The sequence below is a fragment of the Gavia stellata genome, chromosome 1, assembly GCF_030936135.1.
Source record: "Gavia stellata isolate bGavSte3 chromosome 1, bGavSte3.hap2, whole genome shotgun sequence".
NCBI classification, from domain to species: Eukaryota; Metazoa; Chordata; class Aves; order Gaviiformes; family Gaviidae; genus Gavia; species Gavia stellata.
The window spans coordinates 30,989,781-31,009,632 of NC_082594.1; the positions used below are offsets into that span (position 1 = coordinate 30,989,781).

Genomic DNA, 19,852 nt, shown 5'->3' on the forward strand with positions numbered 1-19,852 from the left:
CTGCCATCCCAATGGCTTTGTCTCCTTTATACAAGCAGACTGAGAAGCAAAAGCCACTTCCAGGAACAGGAATAATTGCTAGTAATTATTTATCTATCGTTTCCTAGAAGATTCCCTTGACAATTGTACTTGGAAGAACTAGGGCTTATTTCTGCATTCTGCTAGTCCAGAACTTAGAAATCCATTCCCTCAATCCATACACCAAGCAAAAAAGAGACCATTTTATTATTCCTCTGATCTACCAGCAATAAACTTTCAGTATTTTTTTTTAACATGTTAACAATAATTAGCCACACAGTTACTTTCACAGAAAATACAAGCAGCATTTTTCCCCCAGAACTTCTAAATTAAAAAGACCTTCAGGTAATTCTGTAAAACATTTAAGACATCATAAATAAACTCATTCTAAAAATCACCTTCCAGACAATAAATAAAACTCTTCCTTATTTGAAAGTGCAAACAGGCTGCATTATAAAAAGTACAGAGCAAGACTGCAGGAGTGCTTAATTATTCAGTAGCGACCAAGACACAGTTTCTTGTTTTGGTGCTGCTGGTCATCTAGTGATTTTGTCTTCTGGACCCCATCTAAAGAAAAAAAAAAAGTGTGAAACATTAATACAATAGTAAGCATAGTCTAAATACTCAACAGATACAGGCACACTGGAATAACACTGGGTGGCGGGTTGGGGTGGGAGAGCTTGTCTTCTTCCCCATACAGAGGAACATGCAATAATCATAGTAAAAAAAACATACTAAGGAAAAATAGCAACTTAAAACAGTTCAGTGTTGAAAACGCAAGCATACCATCTTGAAGAAAACATTGTTAGAAAAATGAGCCCTGTTAAAGGTTGTCAAACAAAGTACCCCAGGATTAATATTTCTCCAGCTTGGTCTAAAAACCATTAGCAGAGAGGGGGACAAACAAGCCCTAACATTTTGCAGTGATTACTAATGCCATAAACACTACTCTGAGCCCTTCCCTCCCCCCTTTTCCCCGGACTCATAAGGAAATAGCTAACAAAGAGACTTCTCCACTGATGTAGCTCACTACATGGTAGGAATTAGCTTGTAGTACGTGGCTATTCATGTGCTACAAAAAACACCTTCAGTCTTTTTTGTGCTCCTAGCATGGTGCTCATGGCTTTGAGTAACTGCCAACTCCCTATCTTTATGCTCCATATCTTCATGCTTGAAGCACAAAAATTATTTAGCTTCTTTTTCCACATTATTTTCCCCTCTGGATGAGAAACATTTTAAGGACTGGTAGCTGACAGTAGATGCCAAGGTGGGTCCCTTTTGTAGCACAAAAAGGCTTCAACATAAGACTCATCTAAACTCTGTTTTCAGAAGATGACAGCTCCTTTGCTACAGGGGTACAAGTTGACAAGGATTTTGTGGCCTTTATATTATATATGTGTATATATACACACAAAAATAAATGTTCATTGAAAAGCATTGGCATAGATTCTGCTTCATAAAAGAAGCACTGAAATGTTCTGCAGAACTTATTTATATGACTTGGAGGAGTCCAGCTTCTCTTGAAAAAGAATGGCACTCTATAGAACACAACATAAAAAGTCTTTATAGAACAAAATTTAAAACATGATAAAGTAGTCTGAAATGACTATGTGCAAAACAGCATACTGTTGACCTTGACAACAGCATTACTAGATTTTATAACGTGCACCAATGCCAAGCATTTGTTAAAACAAGCTTGTTTTCGACTTACCATTAGTTCATCTATTCAAAAAGAAGTTTTCATGGCAAAATTTAACTAATCGAAATCAAGGTTAATTAAGACTAATCAATCCCAGAGGGATTCAGGTTTGTTTAAAACTTGATCTCACTCACTGACTTCAGTCATAAAATGAATTAATAAAAAAATACTTACTTTCCCTGGCTGTGGGGTCATGGAATTCAAGGGCATTAGTGTGCAATGGATTTAGCTGCCACTGGTAAAAGAAGAAAAAGTTTACTTATTTCAGAAGACAGAAGAAAGAGCAAAGGGAGAAAGGAAAAGTACCCTACAGTCCTTCACTGTAAGGCATGACTAGGGGTGAGGCAGGAAATGAAGGGCTCCCCCTCCAACATATACTTGCTTTGAGGATAAAAAGCTATTAAGGGACGCGTGGCCATTTACTCCCTTGAGAAGGGGAAACGAGCCTGCTCAAACCGACAGTGCTGCAGTTTGTCATGGTGAGCACCCTGAGTGCAGGTGCACTTGGCCACCTTCAAAACCCACCGCAGCTCTTTCAGGAGCTGCTGGAAGGGCCTACAAAACCACACAGTGATCTCCCACATCAGCTGCCATGCTTTGACAGGGAGGCTTGGAGAGAACTTCAGAGTGTGAAGAGACCACCTCAAACAACAGCAATGAGTTAGTGAGAAATCTGCAAGGAAGTTACAGAAAACAGACACACTTGGCCCCACCATCTGGCATATGGCACAGCACCTCTCCCCTCTCATGACAGAGCAACCTCTCAATTCCACTCACTTGACTAAACAGCCCAAGGAGACACTCGTCTATGCTGGCTACAGGTGACTGCTCACTCCACCCTCCCCCCAATGCTGCCCAGAGTTTTTAGAATATAGTACATTTAGACACTTACTGTAAATTTGCTTACGCCTTCAAGTTCACCAAACTTCATATAGGATATGTCTGCTTTCTTTTTTCCAGCATCAACATCTCCTGCATAGATCTGCTTGATACCAGCCCCTTTGATTAAAGGGACACATTCGTCACATGGACATTTTGTCACAAATATCATGCTTCTCTCATCTGGCTTTATTTCTCGACACCTACAAGCAGTCAGAAAACACAGTTTCAGAGCTTATATCCTAATGGTTTTGAATGGTGACAAACTTGACACATCACAAGAGCAAGCAAAGAAGTGTTGTGTTATCTACTCTCAGAAGCAACTTACTCCTAATCAAGTGCACAAGTACACAATGATACCTGGTTTGGTTTTTCTGTCTGTGAACAAAACACCCATCCCACCTCTCCACATATATCATTGTTGGAAGCCTCAACAATTGCCATACTTCCGTATTTCAGGTTATAGCATGGTCCTAGCAGGAAGCAGAGGCAGTGGCTTGTATCTGAAGGTTAGCTGCCATGCATTGGAGTGAATATCCTTTAAAAACCAAGTTCACTTAAGAAGTCTGAAGAAACCCCAGGAGCTGACTGTGTCCACGCACATCCAAGTTCTACATCATAGGCATAAACAAGACTGTAATTGGAATTCACACTTCATCACAGTGACATCATGCATTTCTCATGGAATTGTTTCTGAACCATCTCATTATTTTCTGTGGTAAAAATAAACCCATTACCTGAATGTCAAGGCATTCTGCTCCGCATGTATAATGTATCTGAACTTTCTAATTTCCCGATCTTTTTGTTTATCATCCATGTGTGGAAAATCAGCATATTCAGATCCAACAGGAAAGGCATTGTAACCACAGCCTACAAAATACATTGCTCCCGTTCCATCACAGCTTCTCTGCAACAGTAAGCAAAGCATCAGGTTTGGAGACATTTAAACTGAGTACTAAGTCAAAGCATTGTGCAATGTATACTTTCACATTATCTGTTCATGCCAATTTACAGAAGTTAAAAGAGAACTCAGCTCTTGCTCCATACAGACACGGAGCAGTTAGCTTTTCCACTAAGCTCCACAGGAGCCGCATGGGCAAACTGTAACACCGCAAACAACACACTGAACCAGGCTTTAGAGGCTTTCCTTTTAGCAAGTAATATTGATATCAGGAACAAAAAGTCTGAAGGATTTAGTCCTTAAGCATTTCTGCAATGTACAAAATTAAAGACAGCTCGAGTTAGTCCCAGAGACCGCGTTTCACCTGCTTCTCCAGGTGAACCAGTGACCCAGTGACCAGTGGGCTGACCAAGTAGTAATCAGTGATTGAAATCAGAAGAAGAAACAAACCAGCAATAAGTAGCTGATGACTGAAGTGCTAAAATCAAATGAAGAGTATGTTGCAGCTGCATGAAGAATGAGGCTTCCTGGGATTGGTAACATGCATAATCAGAGACATAAAGAAATAAAAACTTTATGTTTGGATGGGAAAAAGCGCAGTAACAATACTTGTAGAAAAATATCACTTTGATCCAAAAAGGAATGTGCTAAAGCCAGTACAGCATTTCAACTGCATCAAAAATCCTCAAGAGATTGTCAGGCTATGATTGCACTAAGACCTCTCCAAAAAAGAGCTGCAAAGAGGGACCATGCTGAGTATGCACATGCTGCTTGATCAGCAGCTTTGGCAAAAATCTGTAGCCAGGACACCTGGAGTAACTGACAATGACTAGGAAAGCAAGCACACTGAAAAGCCGGGCTGAGACACTGTGGTAGTTACTAAACTCATTTATACTTCCCTTTCATCTTGACAGCATAACAATGAACCAGTCATTAACTTAGTTACTAAAAAGCGAGACGTGCAAGCTTGTCTACAGCGCTGTGCGTGTGTATGAAAAAAGCACGTGTATAAACTTAAAGCAAAATAACAAACTTGAAGCAGATACATGTATATGAATTGTGTGTGCAAGAAAAAGTAAGTTTTTCAATACTTACTGATTTTTCCTCTGCCCAAATAATAGCTCCAACTCCCGTTTTATGATCCTCTAAAATACATAACATTTTAGCAGTAAATAACAAATAAAGCACTTGAAGTTACCTATACATTAACATATGACATCCTAGAGTAAGGAATAACATTCATTGTTGCTTTGTGGACAGGAGAAAAGAAATGCAGAAAGATTAAAAGCTTTGAAGTCATCTGAGTCTACTGCAAAAGCTGGGTGTGCTTTAACTGCAAGGCCAGCCATTCTAAGACTTTGCTATGTGTATTTGTTTACAAATGCTAAGAAGCAACCAATACATATATCAGGTAAGAAAATGTATGCCAAGAGTATATGTGGACAGGTTTGCTGATGTGAGATGGCAAACTGATAAAAACCTCCTCATTATTTAGTACTTAATTTAATCACTTAATTTCTGCCATTCCTTAAGTTTATGGTTCTGTGGTCTGAATTCCTATCAAAATTAGTTGTATTTTATACCTAATTCAGGGGCAAAATGTTAACAATCAGATTTTGGGGGGGTGTTTCCTATCACCACCACAGGAAAACTGGAACAGAACTTTCATTATGTGACTTGGAAGATTTTTATGCAACTTGGAAGTCTTCCCCAGTAGCTATTGATGAGAGTCTTGACCAGTTGAAACAGAGCATATCAAGGAGAAAAAAAATGTTTCAGGCTTCCAGTGATTAATATGGTAGATGACACTTTTCAATTAACCATTTCCATCATCCTTAGTATCACTACCACATACAATCACTTAAAGAGGGTCTTTCCTGCCAAAGATATGTTTTATGAAGGCTGACAACTTTATTTATATTCTGCATATTTATTAGTCACTGATGTGTATTAACCCAGCACAGAAAACATCTTAGCTCACTCCCCTTATATCCACCTGTATGATAATGTGAAGCATCTAAATGTGTGTGTGTGAGATGTTATTTATTTTAATTTCATAGAGAATCAGGACTTCATTACAGGACTGAAGTAGAATAAGAGTTTTCCCAAAAAATAGACCTGAGTCTAGGCTGAACAGCACAGATAAAACTGAATTTTGCTGCCCCAAGAACGAGTACTCAAGCTTGGTCATTCTCTCTTGCTCTACACAACAGCAGTTGTACAAAAACCTCACAACTGGTTCCGTGCAACTTCTGAATTACTTCTAAAAACTTCATCTACTCTGCAACTTTTGGTGACAAAATTTGTGAAGGGTACCCAGAAAAAAAATTAAAAAAAAGAGAAAGGTTCTAAAATGTGAAGACTCACCTTTACAAATAACAAAGCTCGATGAAGTCAAAAGGCACATTCAGTACCTGACTTGACAGGTTGGTTTTGAGTGTGCATGTTGAGGGATTAGTTTGGTTTTAAGCTTTAAATATGTACTATTTTTCTGTTTACAAGGATTAAAAAAAGCAACTGTCCTATTTAGATGAAAAAAACATCTCTAAGGAGTACCACCAAGTTTTAAGTCTTTGTATTCTGTAACCTCTGGAAGAACTTACCAGTTCACTGCATTGCTACCCAGATAGAATAAAGTAGCTAACAGAAGTCATCTGTATCAAAAGACAGTCAATAACTACCCTTCCACCCTGAAAGTCTGTATATCAAAACTCCAGCATCTTTGCAAAGAAAAGTCACATCAGATATATAATCACTTTCACTTAAAAAACTGGAACTAGGAAATGTAATATAACTGTACTTAATGCCTTACTGGAAAGATATTATTTCATAGCTCTTTTCTGAAGAAGTGTACATAATATGCTTAAAATATTGGCATTTATTTGATAACAGAAACATCTTGTGAAACCTCTGTAAAAAAGAGTCTCAGAGCTACTTGAAGAATTTAAACGTCATTGTATTCCATTTTCAGATAGGTGTTTGACATGTTGGCAAGGCAGGCTTTGATAGCACCGTATGTGAAATACCTGCCCTGATTTTCTCTTGGAAAGCTCAGTGCTTTCACACACAATGCTATGTACCCCTGTGGAGCTTTTACTATTACTGCTGCCCCTGTTTCACAGATGTAGGAATGGAATTCAGCAGCTTGCTCAAGGAAGTACTTGGAAGAATAAGACTGAAATCAGGAACTTGCTCTACTCATGAGACCCATTCTTCCTCTGCTACTGTAACAACTCACCTGTCCGGTATGCAAGTAGTCTGGCTTGTATCATACAGTGCCTTGCAATTTCTTGGGGCAAACCCTGATGGTCTGTTTCATTCATTTGCTGTGATTCACTGTTGTAAAATCCAAAGCATCCAAAGACAGGGACACTGGCAGCCACTGTCGCCAAGACCAAGACAAGATCTTTCATATTTTGCCTAAGGTTGCTGAAGTATGGATTTTCACAGAGGTTCTCCAGTCCTATTGTCATCAGTATTTGCTTGTGCGTTTCCTCATTTGAAATTAGGAATAAGCTTTCATACTCTTTTATTCTCTCTTGTCTACATGCAGTGTAAAAGTCAGTATTAGAGTCAGGCTGAGATTTTGCTATTTTTTGAATGAAATCAAACTTGGTGGAAGTTTCTTCAACAAATTGCACCATATAGCACACCAAAGGCTGAAGCAACACACACACATGAGCACGACTATTTGACTTCAGTCTTTCTACTGCTTTGGCATCTAGCTTTGCATCATCAGTAGTCATGGGATTGGACGCCTCATTTTGCAAGCTGATTTCAGGATCTGCAGGCCAGTAAGAAATCCTGTTCACCCCAGCTGGAAGAGAAGATAATGCAGCAAAAGGAACCATGCAAGTACAGTGGAACATTAACCTCATATTTAACACACTATTGCTTAGCCCTGTTTTTACTCCTTTAAGGCCCTAAGTGCTGCTTAAGGGGCATCTGGACAACAAAAATGCTATCAGATGCAAGTATCAAGAGGTTATCTGACTTGATAATCAGACTATAGACAAAAAATGGAGTTTCCTAAGTTCTGAGATCTTTGTGACAGCCTAATTTCGTACCTTACCTACAACAGATACAATAACACCACACAACAAAGTTAGCACTAATAGAAGCTGCTGCTAAGATTAAAACCCAATACTTGCAGAAGGGCTGTACCAGCAGATCCCATTTCAGGAAGTGAATAATCTGACTTGTCTTCATCTCACTTGGGAAAAGGAAACCCTAAAGTACTCCCTGTGATTTCTGCATAAGAAACACCCTTCTTCTGGTGCCACTGACAAACCATGGGAGGGCAAGGAAAAATGTAGCAATCTAGGCCTAGTCACCAGGCTTAGGGTTGCTCTGGCAAAGCGCAACAGGTATGTCAGATCTCAGCAGTGCATCCTCCCCAAGAGACAAGCACCACCAATAATAATAGTTGCACAGAGAAACAGGGTCTCAGTAGCAAACCCTAGTTTCTTGATCATCAGCTCCAGGAAATGCACATTCAATACTGTTTTCAGCCTTGTGGAAAATAACAGTGCAGGCTACCCAAGTTAGGGACTGGCATTCGTAACTGGGATAGTCCAAAGAGGAAACAGGCTTTCTGATACCACCAATCACAAGCATAACATTTACTCCAACTACACTACAGTCATTGCTTACCGTTTACAATCATTTTTAAACAAGTCGAACACGGTTTTCTGGAAAAATAAAGATCGCAGTTTTTAAGTCTTGATCCGTGTTTAATGAGTGCAATCTGGCCAGCATGCAAGTCTGTACTGGAACAATGAAGACCAATAATCTTCATGTTTTTCACCACAACTAGACCACTCTTCTTCACCTACAGAAAAATGCATTACTATTATTATTATTCTACTTTTCAACATCAAGTCCATAGAGATGTTACAGCTCTTCCTCGGGTAACAGTAATCAGCCAGGATCAGAGCTTATAAGCTGTTCAGCACAAATTGTGATACGAATCATTAAACAATCACTGTTACACTTCCCCTAAGCAGTATTTTTTTTTTGGTGGTTTCTACATGGGCGTGTTAATATCAGAGTGCTATGCCCCTGTCAAGCTTCAAATAGGGACTTGTCGCAAATTCCTGATTTTTCTGGTCATGGCTTTACCCATAACAAAATCCAGAAGCAGCATAGAAAATTCTGTCAGTTATAGCTGAAAACCCCTCTGAATCATCCAGCATCTGGAAACGCTCATGAATTTAATTTCTGTCTTAATCTTGACCATCCTGGGAGCCAATAGCTTCTCTAGCTTTATTTCTGTCTCTTCATTTATAGAAATGAATCCTGGTTCTAAAGAATCTTCCATGGAAAAAGTCTGCATACCACAGACAAGAACTCTTACATCTGGATTCCCATGTATTGTGAGGAAACTGGATACAGGCTAGTTTGATGAAGCTGGTGAAACATCTCATTATGCAATCCAGCTGTTACCAGAACACTGTTGCCTTAGATGTGTAAATTATTCCATTTCTTTGTGGTTACAGAAATGAGGCTCTACTAAAGCCCTACATGTAACCCAAGTGCCATTCCTAACTGAATTACTAAATTTGAAACTGCTTTTGAAGTCTGCATGGTGGTCATCTATCCCTCTTTCAGATCTAGTCTGGGACTTACCAAGCTCCAAAAATTAGGCCTAACTGTCACTCAAATTATTTTTCTATCTTTCCTTGACCTGGCTGATACATGTGCTATGGATCTTAGCACGTGTGTATGCTCTGCACAAAGTAGTAAGCATTTTAAAGAGCACAATAAGAACTCTGGTCACAAAAGGAAACACCCTGTTCCAGGACACTCTGAAAATGCCCCTCTACTTTGAAAGTGTAACTGGCAGCTATACAGGAGACCCATTCTCAAGGACGGTTTCTTTTAATTGTCACTAAGGTAGTTATCTACAAGTTCTTGATCAGCAAACATTTCAACAAGTTCTGTGCACCTCCACTGTATAAGAGAACTCGTCTACAATCATGGACATCAACATTTTAAAGAGTATCTCTACACCATCAACCACACTGATTTTAAAGTTATAATTAGTATATACTAAGAACTGCACAGTATACACCACGCCTCCTTTGTTATGCTCCTCAAAATACCCACCAGCATTTTCTAGTGTTTGCTTCACTTGTCGAGGGTATACCTTGCCTTTCAAAGTTTTTCAGAAATAGCATGCTATTTAACCATTTTGCTATTTTTCTCCCACCACCGGATTTTCTTCTACTTCTAAGAAATATCTGAAAAATGTTTATCAGCTTTTTTTTTTTTTCTCTGGACTATCTGTCATGTAAAGAGCAGTTAGGTTAAATTCACTGCAGGAGATGTTCAGAAAGACCAGTTAATGGTAAGCGCAGACATTTTACCTGTGATTTTTTCTGTTGCTCAGCCGAGGGAAAGAGCTCCATCCAGAGACTGAACAAAGTAAAAAGATTGACCTTAGAAAGTCTTGGCATTTGACCTGTCATTAGAAGAAAAAAAAGAGTTATTTATTAAAGAATATTTATAAAGAAACCCCACATTGTTCAACAGTATTTCCTACACCACAGCTGCTACAGAAGCTGGTTCATCAACCACTTCTGCTATTACAGCAGCTAAATCCACACTGTCCTCTTCAGGGCAGTAGTTGTCAACTCAGAATGCTCACATCTGGATGCAGAGATCAGATTTGTGCAACAAGAGAAAGTGGTGAAACTTTCACTGAAATTCAGTGAGTTAATTCTACTCAGAAGTGAAGAGCAGAAATCACAGATCAGATCCAGCATAACTTGATGTGCTCAAATGATTCACAGATGCTTACAGAAATTTGAGACATAGCTTGTGATTCAGCTTCAGGCTCACCACAGAAGAGAGCAAAAATATCTAGGCACACATCATGATCTTACACTGACACCCGCAGCAAGAGTGGATGAGCCACTGTGAAACCTTCCAGTTACATCAGTTCTGGAGAAACCTGCTTCTGGATTCTTACAGGCTGCTTAGATTTTGGTTAGATTTTTACAAAACTTTAAACCTATTGCTCAGGCTGTTGCTTCTGACTAACTAACCAAAGAGGTAGCAAAGAATCCCTTCTCGGACCACCACCTTGTGCTGTGTTGTGCTTCTACTCAAAATCTGGACATTGTCCTGTGAGGGACAGCGCTCAGCATTACTGAGTGTCCCACAAATGAAAAAGGAGGAAGTACTGCATTGCTCACTAATGCTTGCACCATTCAGATGTAAAGCTGTCTTACCTCACACTTGGCAAGAAGTTAATTAAGTCTTCGAAAAAGCTCCAGACCCTATTTCAGGGGTGCTTACAGAGAGCTGTAATGAACACATATTCCTCTGCAGGTCTCACATGTGCTGTCTAACAACAGTATTATTTCTGGTTTTACCCCTTCTCACAAATGTTAAAGTTTTTGTAAAGGAGGAAAAGGCAGAGGCAAGAATAGAATAGAGAAAAACATTTCTTTAAGTAGCTCCAGTAGTTTGGAAGAGATATAATCAGATACTAAGATTGCTTCCGTGGGGGAGAGGGTTAGTTTAATGACATGTCTGTGAACCCAAACAATTAGGACAGCAGATAAACATATGCAATCCAACACTGGAATACCATTTTCAGACAGAATTTTAGCAGCTTTTTTCACACAGAAGTGAAAGCAATTACTAGGGAATTTGGAAAGCAACTATAGACTTCTCAGCAGCACCACTGGATGCCACACTGTCCACTACTCCCAGCTATGCTAACCCACTGTGCACAAGCACTGCAAGGGGCACCTGATTAGCACAATCAGACACATGTGCTAGAAATGTACATGGCAAGTAGCACACATGAAGATTTGCTATCACTTGTACTAAAAACAAACCGTAAGTCTACAAACCACGTCTAAACAAGTAGAATTTATCTTCTTAAAGGAGCATTTGAATTAATTCTTATTACAGCCTCTGTTCACTCCTGTTGTAGCACACACGTGTACAGTTCCCAAATGGCAAGCTAAAATAACAGTGCAATTTATACCAATTCACACATATACCACCATGTTTTCTAAAATGGATTACAATATGGCATACAGAGTAGACTTAAAACACAATACATGATAAACAGTTTGTTTTCCTGGACCTAATCTGAGTATGACCTGTCAAACACATGGGAAACAAACTAAAGAATTTACTGTTCACAATGCTGTTGTGAATTAACATGAATTTATAATGAGAAGCAGGAGAATATTATGATGAAAAAGGAAAGACCTGTGGTCACAGCTATTGTATCTATGTATCCGCATCTTTATTCACTTATGTAGTTAAATGTTCCCTTAAGTTCAACAGAGTGAAGAGAACACTGATTGAAGTAGCCTGGAAAAATGGTAAAAGACATCTTACAGAATTTAAAGCAACTACAGAAGATTGGGGAAGAAAAGGAATCACAGGGTCTTTGCTACTGAGAGCAAAACTGTATATGAAAGGAGCGCTCTTTTCAGGTGCATCAAGTCCTCACAGCTTCCCTACTTCACACAGCTTCCCTACTTCACACAAAAGTACGATCTCACTCCAGTAAGGCAAAGCATGGTCCATGGAAAGCTGTGCAGGCCAGTATTGAAAACCCTGCTGCTTCTGCACCTGCAAGCAAAAAGGAGCAGAGCACTGCCCATCCAGCCATGGCTCAGATACAGGATTATGCCACAGCTGCAACGCAGGAGTCCCTAGTTCAGTGTCTGTCTGAAAGGCTTGGAAGAAGTCATCTTACAAGTACGAAACGAACACTGTGCTTTGACACCATCAAGGAGGAGGAAATCAGTGACATCTCTCCTGCCTGGGAAAATGAAACTAGAAACCATTTGCAGAGTTCATTTTCCTTGCTCACTTGGAAGCAGGATTTTCATAAAACTAGGAAGAAACAAATCCCATTTACCCATCAAGAAGACTTGGCAGCCCTGTCGTGGTCCTCAGTCTGAGAGCTATATATACAGCCCGTGGGCGATCTGCATGTACAGACCATTCCCCTGGGCCTGCAGCAATGGGATATATGAAATCTATCCAAACCCACTTCATTTGGGCATCCCCAGCCCTGTGAGAAAGTTGCTCTCTACTAAATTCATGCATGGGCCCTGCTATAGGGGTTAGTAAGAACACCCCTCAGAAGGCAAGCATCTTTATACACATTACATTTTATACACGTTAAATATACATGGTATAGAACTGGAAAAAGAAATCATTTTGACGGGGGGGGGGGGAATGCAAAATACAAGCATATATTATCAAAAACCTTATGAATAAGAGCGGAGGCAAGCAGGGGGCATGGGCGGGGGGACACGATACTTTATTGCAGGGGCTGTAACAGGCAGGAGCACTTTATGACATCGCAGCTGAGGAGAGGGAAGGCAGGAGCTCTCTGAACAGCCCGGGGAAGAGAAAGCGCCCTGAGGAGAGGGCAAACCAGGCGGTTCCGGTTCGTTAAACACCTCCAAGCACCCGGCGGGCGCCAAGAGACCCGCGAAGGCCGGTCAGCACACACCCCCCACCTCCCCTCCCCGCCAGCCGTTAGCGCCCGCTCCCCGCCGCCGCAGGGCCGCGGCTCCCTCACAGCCGGGGCAGGCCCCGGCCCAGCCCCCCCGGCGCCAGGCCCCCGACGGCGGGCGCGGGGCGGTGCTCACCGGCCATGCTGTCGGTCTGCGTGCTCGCCGCGCTCACCCGCGGCCCCCCCGCCGCCACTGCCTCCTCTGCGCCGTGCATCGGTGCCGGTCCCGGAGCCGCCCGGTGCCCCGCACCTCCCCCGCCCCGCCCCCATGGCCACCCCGCTCCTCCCTCAGGGCGTCGCCGCGGCGGGGCCGTCCGCATGGCAACCGCCGCTGACGGGCGGGCGCCTCGGCCAATAGGGAGCGGGAGCGGAAGGAGAGGGTGGGGCTTGTCGTGACGGGGCGGTCCGGCGGCTGGGGCGCGGCGGCGGCTCCCGGCGAGGGGTGGGCTCCGTCCTCCCTGGCGGGACTTTACCGTTGCGATGCGCCCCGCCGCCTCGCCCTCCCCAGCGGGTGCTCATCCCTCTGGGAGCGGGGGGGCCACGGCGGTGGCTGTCGCCGCCGGGGTGAGGGGGGGCGTCGGCCCCCTGCGCGGCGAGCTCGGCCCGCGCCCTCACCCCCAGGGCGGCCCTTGGTGGCCTCCCGGGGAAAATCCAGGCCCGCGGGCAAGAAGGGGATCCGAGGGGCACCCTGGCCGGGACCCCGGGGCTGGGCCGGTGCCCGCCCCCCGGGACAGAAGTTGCTTCTGCAGCCGTCTGGCCAAACAGGTGGCTTGTAGCATGAGGCTTTCTGTTTGTTTGGATCGCCTCTCTTGTGCCCTGCTAAACGTTTTGCTAGTTTAACTACCTTGGTTAAGCGGGTGAAAAACTCTTCCTTTCTGTCATGGCTGCAGCACGACTGTTCTTCAAGTGAGATGTCACACCGGCAAAACCCATCCTTTCACCCGCGCCGCTCGCTTCCTCTGCGGAACAAGAGCAGAGCTTCCCCAGGCGTCATTTTCTTGGTAGAAACTGTGTCTTTCCACTGCGGATTTATTATATGGTGGTTACACCTGTGTAGGAAAATGAGCAAGGCCTTGTCTGTACAGAGCAAGCTGTGAAAATGGATCTGTTTTCATCTTTTAACATGTGTGTTGTGGCTGCTGTGACCAGCTGACGGCAACCAGTAGAGATACCAAAACTCTTCATCATGTATGAATCAGTGTTCAGACTCTGGAAGACGGGCTCTGGGGTTGCTGCTCTGACTGTCTAAGGTCGTGGGGAGAGAAAGGTTGGCAGAGAGCAGAAGAGGGTTGGGGTTTTTTGTTGGGTTTTTCTGTTTCTTTGTTACTGGGGGTTTTTTTGTTTTGTTTTTGGGTTTTTTAACAGTCTTTGCCTTGATTTGAGTCAATAATTAAGGGTATATTTACTTCTCGGATACCAAGGCACCGGGCTCCTGAAAGATGAGCTAGTTTGATGGGATTTGACTGCCTCTGTTCCTGAGCTAACAGGTTAATAGACATTAAATTAGAATATACCCAGACTTCATATTTAATATTTTTTCTTCTATGAAGAGAATGACTTGTAATGAACTGGATAATTCTTACTGATTACAAAAGGGCTGTGGTATGTAATAGCTTCAAGACTTTGCACCTTAATACAAGGGAGTTACTTCATCCCAAAACTGTGTACATTTATAAAGAAACAATTAATTGTTTGTGGAAGAAATGTGATACATCCCTGAAAGTGGTTGAGGTATCAGTCAAAAGTACATGAAGTCCTATGGTCCCAGGAGGGCTGTGGACAGAGTCTGGAGTAAAGAAAAAGAGGAGAATCAGATGTGTGTTGCAGTCATTAAAAATAAATGCCCAAATCCTTTTCCAGGAAATAATGCTCAAAGAGCAGGCTTTCAGAAGGAACCCAGTGCCCACAGAAGGACACTCAGAATTTTTGCCTTGGTTTTGTAGGTCAAATCTCTTGACAATGCCGTGGAGAGATGAAGAACAGACAAGATACTAGCAGACAAATCTGCTGCACAGCTGAGGTGATGTTAACATCCCCTAATTTGTTTGCTACTTGGGTTTCCCCTTCTTTTTCTCTGGCAAGAGACTGTTTTCCTGAAGTGATGCATGCGGGATTCAAGGGCAGAAGTTTTTTTTCCTCCCTGAGAACACTGTTAAAAATAATGACTGTTCAGAGAAAGATCTGAAAATGCAGCTGAAGTTGCCCTTGTGATGTTTCCAGGAATGTTAAATCAGGATGCACTTGATGGAGCTCCTGAAGTAGCTGGGCCTCACCGCAGAGACAGTATCACCCTGTCTTTCAGAAGTGCTTGCCCCAAAGTTTGGACACTTTGCCGGGAAAACAGTGCAGCAAAAGTATGCTTGTGACAGTCATCTCCCCCTGAAAGTTACGATTGTGGGTGCTTGTGCAAGTGCCATGTTTAATATATTTTAATTTCTTTGTATTTAACTCAGGTGTGGTTTAATTCTATGTGCTATTTTACCCTCTGAAGAGAATTTAATATTTGTGTACTGCTATGGAAGTATGAGAGAAGCAGGAAGAAGCCCAAGACTGACACAGTACTTTGTGCCTATGCAGCATTAACTGTTTGTCTGCTGCCTCATCTCCCCACTTCAGGGAATTGCTGTAAAACTGTGATGTTTGGGTCATGTTGGCTCTCTGAACAACTGTGGTTAGCTGGGAAACAATTTTGGCTGTCGTGTAGTGGCCAAGAATATAGTTTTAAGAGTTCAGGAGGTTGCAGTTATCTGCCTGGATGGGTCAGCCAAACTGGAAGGGGAGTCCCAGAAAGTTATTATTCACAACAGGCAGCTCAGCTGCAAATGGTGCAGCTGGAGCAAGAACCAGAGCCTCTGCTACTATGCTTTACTTTCTGGTGTTATGAGGGGTTCGAGGTTTGTGCTCTGGCAGTTTATTCAGCTTTCACCATAGGCGTCTAGAGGGATCAGCCTTCATTAATAAGCTCCGCTGGGCTTCATGGTCTGTATAAACCAAGGCATCTACCTATGACCTATGGGCGTTTTGACCAGAGCCTTTCTGGTGGAGTGTTTAATGTCTCTGCCACTTTTTCTAAATATCGGGGTATGTAAAAGCTTCTCTGTGGCTAAATTTTTGGAGATAAATCCATAAACTGCTGTCATGTTTAAAATAACAAAATAATTATTCAGAGCCAGTGACTATAAAATCCCATCTTGAAGAGTTTCAGAAGTGATTCCTAGACCATCTAGACTAAAAGGACTAAAAATGACTAAAAGGATTGTGAGGATGTGACTTAAAGCAATACAGACTCTTTTGTGAGTCTCAAATAAAGTCAATGTAAGCCTAGAAACTGGATGAGAGCATGAATTAAGTTATGAATTGTTTCTCTTTGAGGATCCTTTTGTTTCCCTGTATGGCCTAAAATGGATTCCTTTGCTGTGCAAGTTACTGTTTATTGCATGACTATCGAAGATGAACTTTTTTCCCATTTGGAAAAATTCCTTTCTAGACCCCATCTTTATGAAAGACTACAAAATGACGTGTGCATTTTCACTTACCAGTCTCCCAAATGCGTCTGGACCATTGTTGAAAGCAGCGGAGAGATGTTTTGTATTAAAATAGATCTGCAGCAAGCTAAATCTGGTGGGTAACACCTTTCAGTATGATCATCTCCTGGTATCCCAAAACCAAGCCGGTGCTTGCAAGAAGTCTCCCTGCTCTGTTAAATTTTGTGGTGTTTTTTCCACTGCGTTGGAGAAATGGCTTCTCTCACCAGTAGCTTGTTGATTCAGACCACAGTTTTTTGACTTGTGTGCTTAAGTGCTTCCATTCTCAGCTGGGCATGGAGGTAGGGTTTTCAGGGGCCAGCCAGCCCAAAGTAAGTGGAAATCAACTTCATAGCAACAGTCACCTGTAAGTTGCAATTAGCTCATCATGCTAACTGCTTCTTTTTCCAAGATGACAGTGGAGAAGAGGACGGTAGAGAAAAATAATGAGGAAAAGGGGTTCTTAGCCTTGCTGTCCCTTTTTATATACAATTCAAGGCAATTCAGCCTTTCCAGTTAACCAGCAGGTTAACTTCTGAGCTGCCATTTTGAGTATGTCACTTTACAGGTTGGCAAGAATTTCTAGATGGGCCTTTTCTGTTTAAATCAGACGTGCTGGAAAAACCTACTGCTTCTCTCAACAGCTGCAGTTTTTTCCTGCATCTGTGTCTTAAAAACTCAATTCATTCAAATGATTGATTGCTTAACACCCCTCTCCCCCCACCTTTTTCTTTACTTAGCTGACCCAGTTGCTAGGGTTTCTCATTCTAAGTGCCCTGGAAGGCTCTCATCTCTGATGTATTGTTTTCATCTGGTAGATGAGAGAAAGCCCATTCCTAAAGCTCACTCTGCCAAGATGTCCTTTGGAAGTTGTCATGTCAAATTGTCACGTCGTTTGTGTTATCAGACCTCTGATGTGTTTCCATTTGTGAAGGTACCCTGTGATACCTTCAGTGCTACAAAGCTGTGTGATTGTCTTGGCTCATGAGCTGAAGGATTTTATCCTTTTGAATAATTTAATAGCCATTCAATTTAACAGTGTCTGCAGTGTTTACTCAGAATTTACTGAGCTGTTTTGCTGGGCTTTTCTGGTGCTTCTTGTGTCACTGTCAGTACATTTTTATACCTTCATCTTGATAGTATCCATGGATTGAGATTCTCATTCCTCATCACTCCCTGCTTACATATCTTTTGGGGTTGATTTGCTGAGAAAACTTATTCCGGCATTGCAGTTACCTGCTTTGCAGTGTCTTTCTGCATCTGTGCACTACAGGGTTTAGATCCTGAAACATGTTTTCCTGCACTGCTATTCACCCTCTTAATGCAGATGACTTTACACCTACCCCAAAGTCTTAAAAGGAGTATAATGATCTACAGCGAAGCTGATCCTCTGTTTCAAAATTAGTAAGAAGAGCTTGCTGTGCTTAATTCCTCAGGTTTTGGATCTTTTATTCATCTCTACTAGTTCCACTCTGACCCTTGGTTTGCCTTCTGGATTAAAAAAAAAAACCCCTCTTCTTAGAAAGTTTTCTCAGTGAGCTGTTAAACATCACTGTAACAGCTAGGCCCATCAGTTCATATAGGAGATATCTGCTATTTGTTTGTACTATGCAAATACAACAAGCTTCTCTTTTTATCTCTGCAAGCCATGTTTAAGGAGTTTCTGCTGGTGATATGTTTTTTGACAACTCACTAGAAGAAACCTTTTGCGCTGCTGTCAGGCAAAACCAGATACATCCTGCAGCCTCATCAGTCTGTTAAGTAAGTGTCAGAAAATACTTGTTAATCTAATAATTGAAATGACATCAAGAAAGCAAACAACCAGGAATTAATTACATTAATTAAAACAATTACGAGAGGAAAATAATTCATAAGCAAGATGGCAATTTATTCCTTCCAGTGCATTGCATTAAGAAGGGGTTGCATGTATCTGTTGGAGGATAGGCTCTCACCTAGGGACAGAGGCAGCTGCTGCACATCAGCTCAGCCACAGGTCAGTGCTCTGGTGGGACATAAACCTGAGAGCTCTGATGCTCCAGACTTAGAGTTGAGTTTTCTGGTGGTGCTCTCTTCTCTGCAGCTGCCACATTTCACCTCTGTGACAGATGCGCTTGACTCCTTGACCAAACTATTGGCAGTTTGGTTCAGGCTCCAAAGGAGGTAAAGGCCTCGGCCATAACCAGGCTAAAAAATTCTCTAGTTCCAGCCTGTTCTCTGAAAACCCCCACAGGAACAGGGTGACATGGTGAGCATCAATGCTTACAGGCTTGGAAACTAGAACACAGATTATACAATTAATGCATGAGTAACAGGAGGCTCTTCCAAGACTCATTTACCAAGGAACAAAGAAAGTTGTGGGTACAAGGAGTCTCATGCTTACCTTTTCCATTGCAGGTAATCTGACTGTGAGCCAACAACCTTATTCCATAAATATGACAGCCTGAGTGAGCCGCCTTTGAGCTCTCCCTGCTAAGCAGCTGGCTGCACAGCGGTGATCTCCCCTTCAGCTGGGACGCCTCTCAAGGTTACTCCTTGAGGCTGAGAGACCCCTTACCAACTGCAGATCTTTGGTAAGGGACCAATATCGCACATAACCTTGTATTATAGTGCACTAAGATTTTGTATTGGTAAGTTTGATTTTGTATTGGTAACTTTGAATCATTATTATATCCTCTGCAGTAACTAACAGAGTGAACCTTGCCATTGAATTTTGTGAAGTCTCACTTTTACAACATCTTACTTCAATAAAACCCCTTTTGCTGATAGCTTTAGTGGTGGTTCTTTAAGTGGTCTAAATCCCTGCTGCGACAACCTCAGACATACCTACTTTCCCGTGAAGCCGCCCCTGTGCCTAGTTTGTATCTCTGTTGGAAGCAGTAGAGGCTAGATGTTGCTACATAGTGAGGGTGTCTTTAGACACAGTAAAGACATGGTGTTGCTCTGGTATCAGAAAGGCAATTGGTTTTGGGTCATGCCAAGGTTATGAAAGATTGCGGGGTGAGAGGCTAATCCTGTGTCCATGTCAATGCACTGGTCGTCTGGAGAAGCTACTGATTTAGATGCCCAGAATATATCTATTCAGCAGCTGAGTAATGAACCATTGTTTCACCAAGCCATATTAACCAGCTGCATTTTATACCCCTATTATGCATTTAATCTGCAGTGCTATCTAAGGTTCCTTCAGATACTTGCATGTGCATACACACATCTTTGCAGATATGGCAGGAACACTAGAATTTATTGAGGCATTGCTACTGTGTTTTGAATCTACAATGTTAATTAACACAAATTAACTTCTAAATTGCCAACAAACACTCAGTGGTGTCCTAGAC

General features: G+C 42.1%; 1 protein-coding gene across 1 annotated transcript; it reads right to left on the minus strand.

Moving 5' to 3' along the window:
* Nucleotides 1-459: 459 nt before the first annotated feature.
* CDADC1 (cytidine and dCMP deaminase domain containing 1) lies at nucleotides 460-13,211 on the minus strand. The gene is made up of 9 exons (XM_059824120.1): nucleotides 13,133-13,211; nucleotides 9,866-9,960; nucleotides 8,151-8,328; nucleotides 6,736-7,314; nucleotides 4,593-4,642; nucleotides 3,334-3,503; nucleotides 2,610-2,799; nucleotides 1,892-1,952; nucleotides 460-585 (listed from the first exon to the last, which is right to left on the minus strand). The coding sequence occupies exons 1-9, from the start codon at nucleotides 13,209-13,211 to the stop codon at nucleotides 512-514; spliced, it is 1,476 nt and encodes a 491-aa protein (XP_059680103.1). The 3' UTR covers nucleotides 460-511.
* Between the last annotated feature and the right edge of the window lie 6,641 nt (nucleotides 13,212-19,852).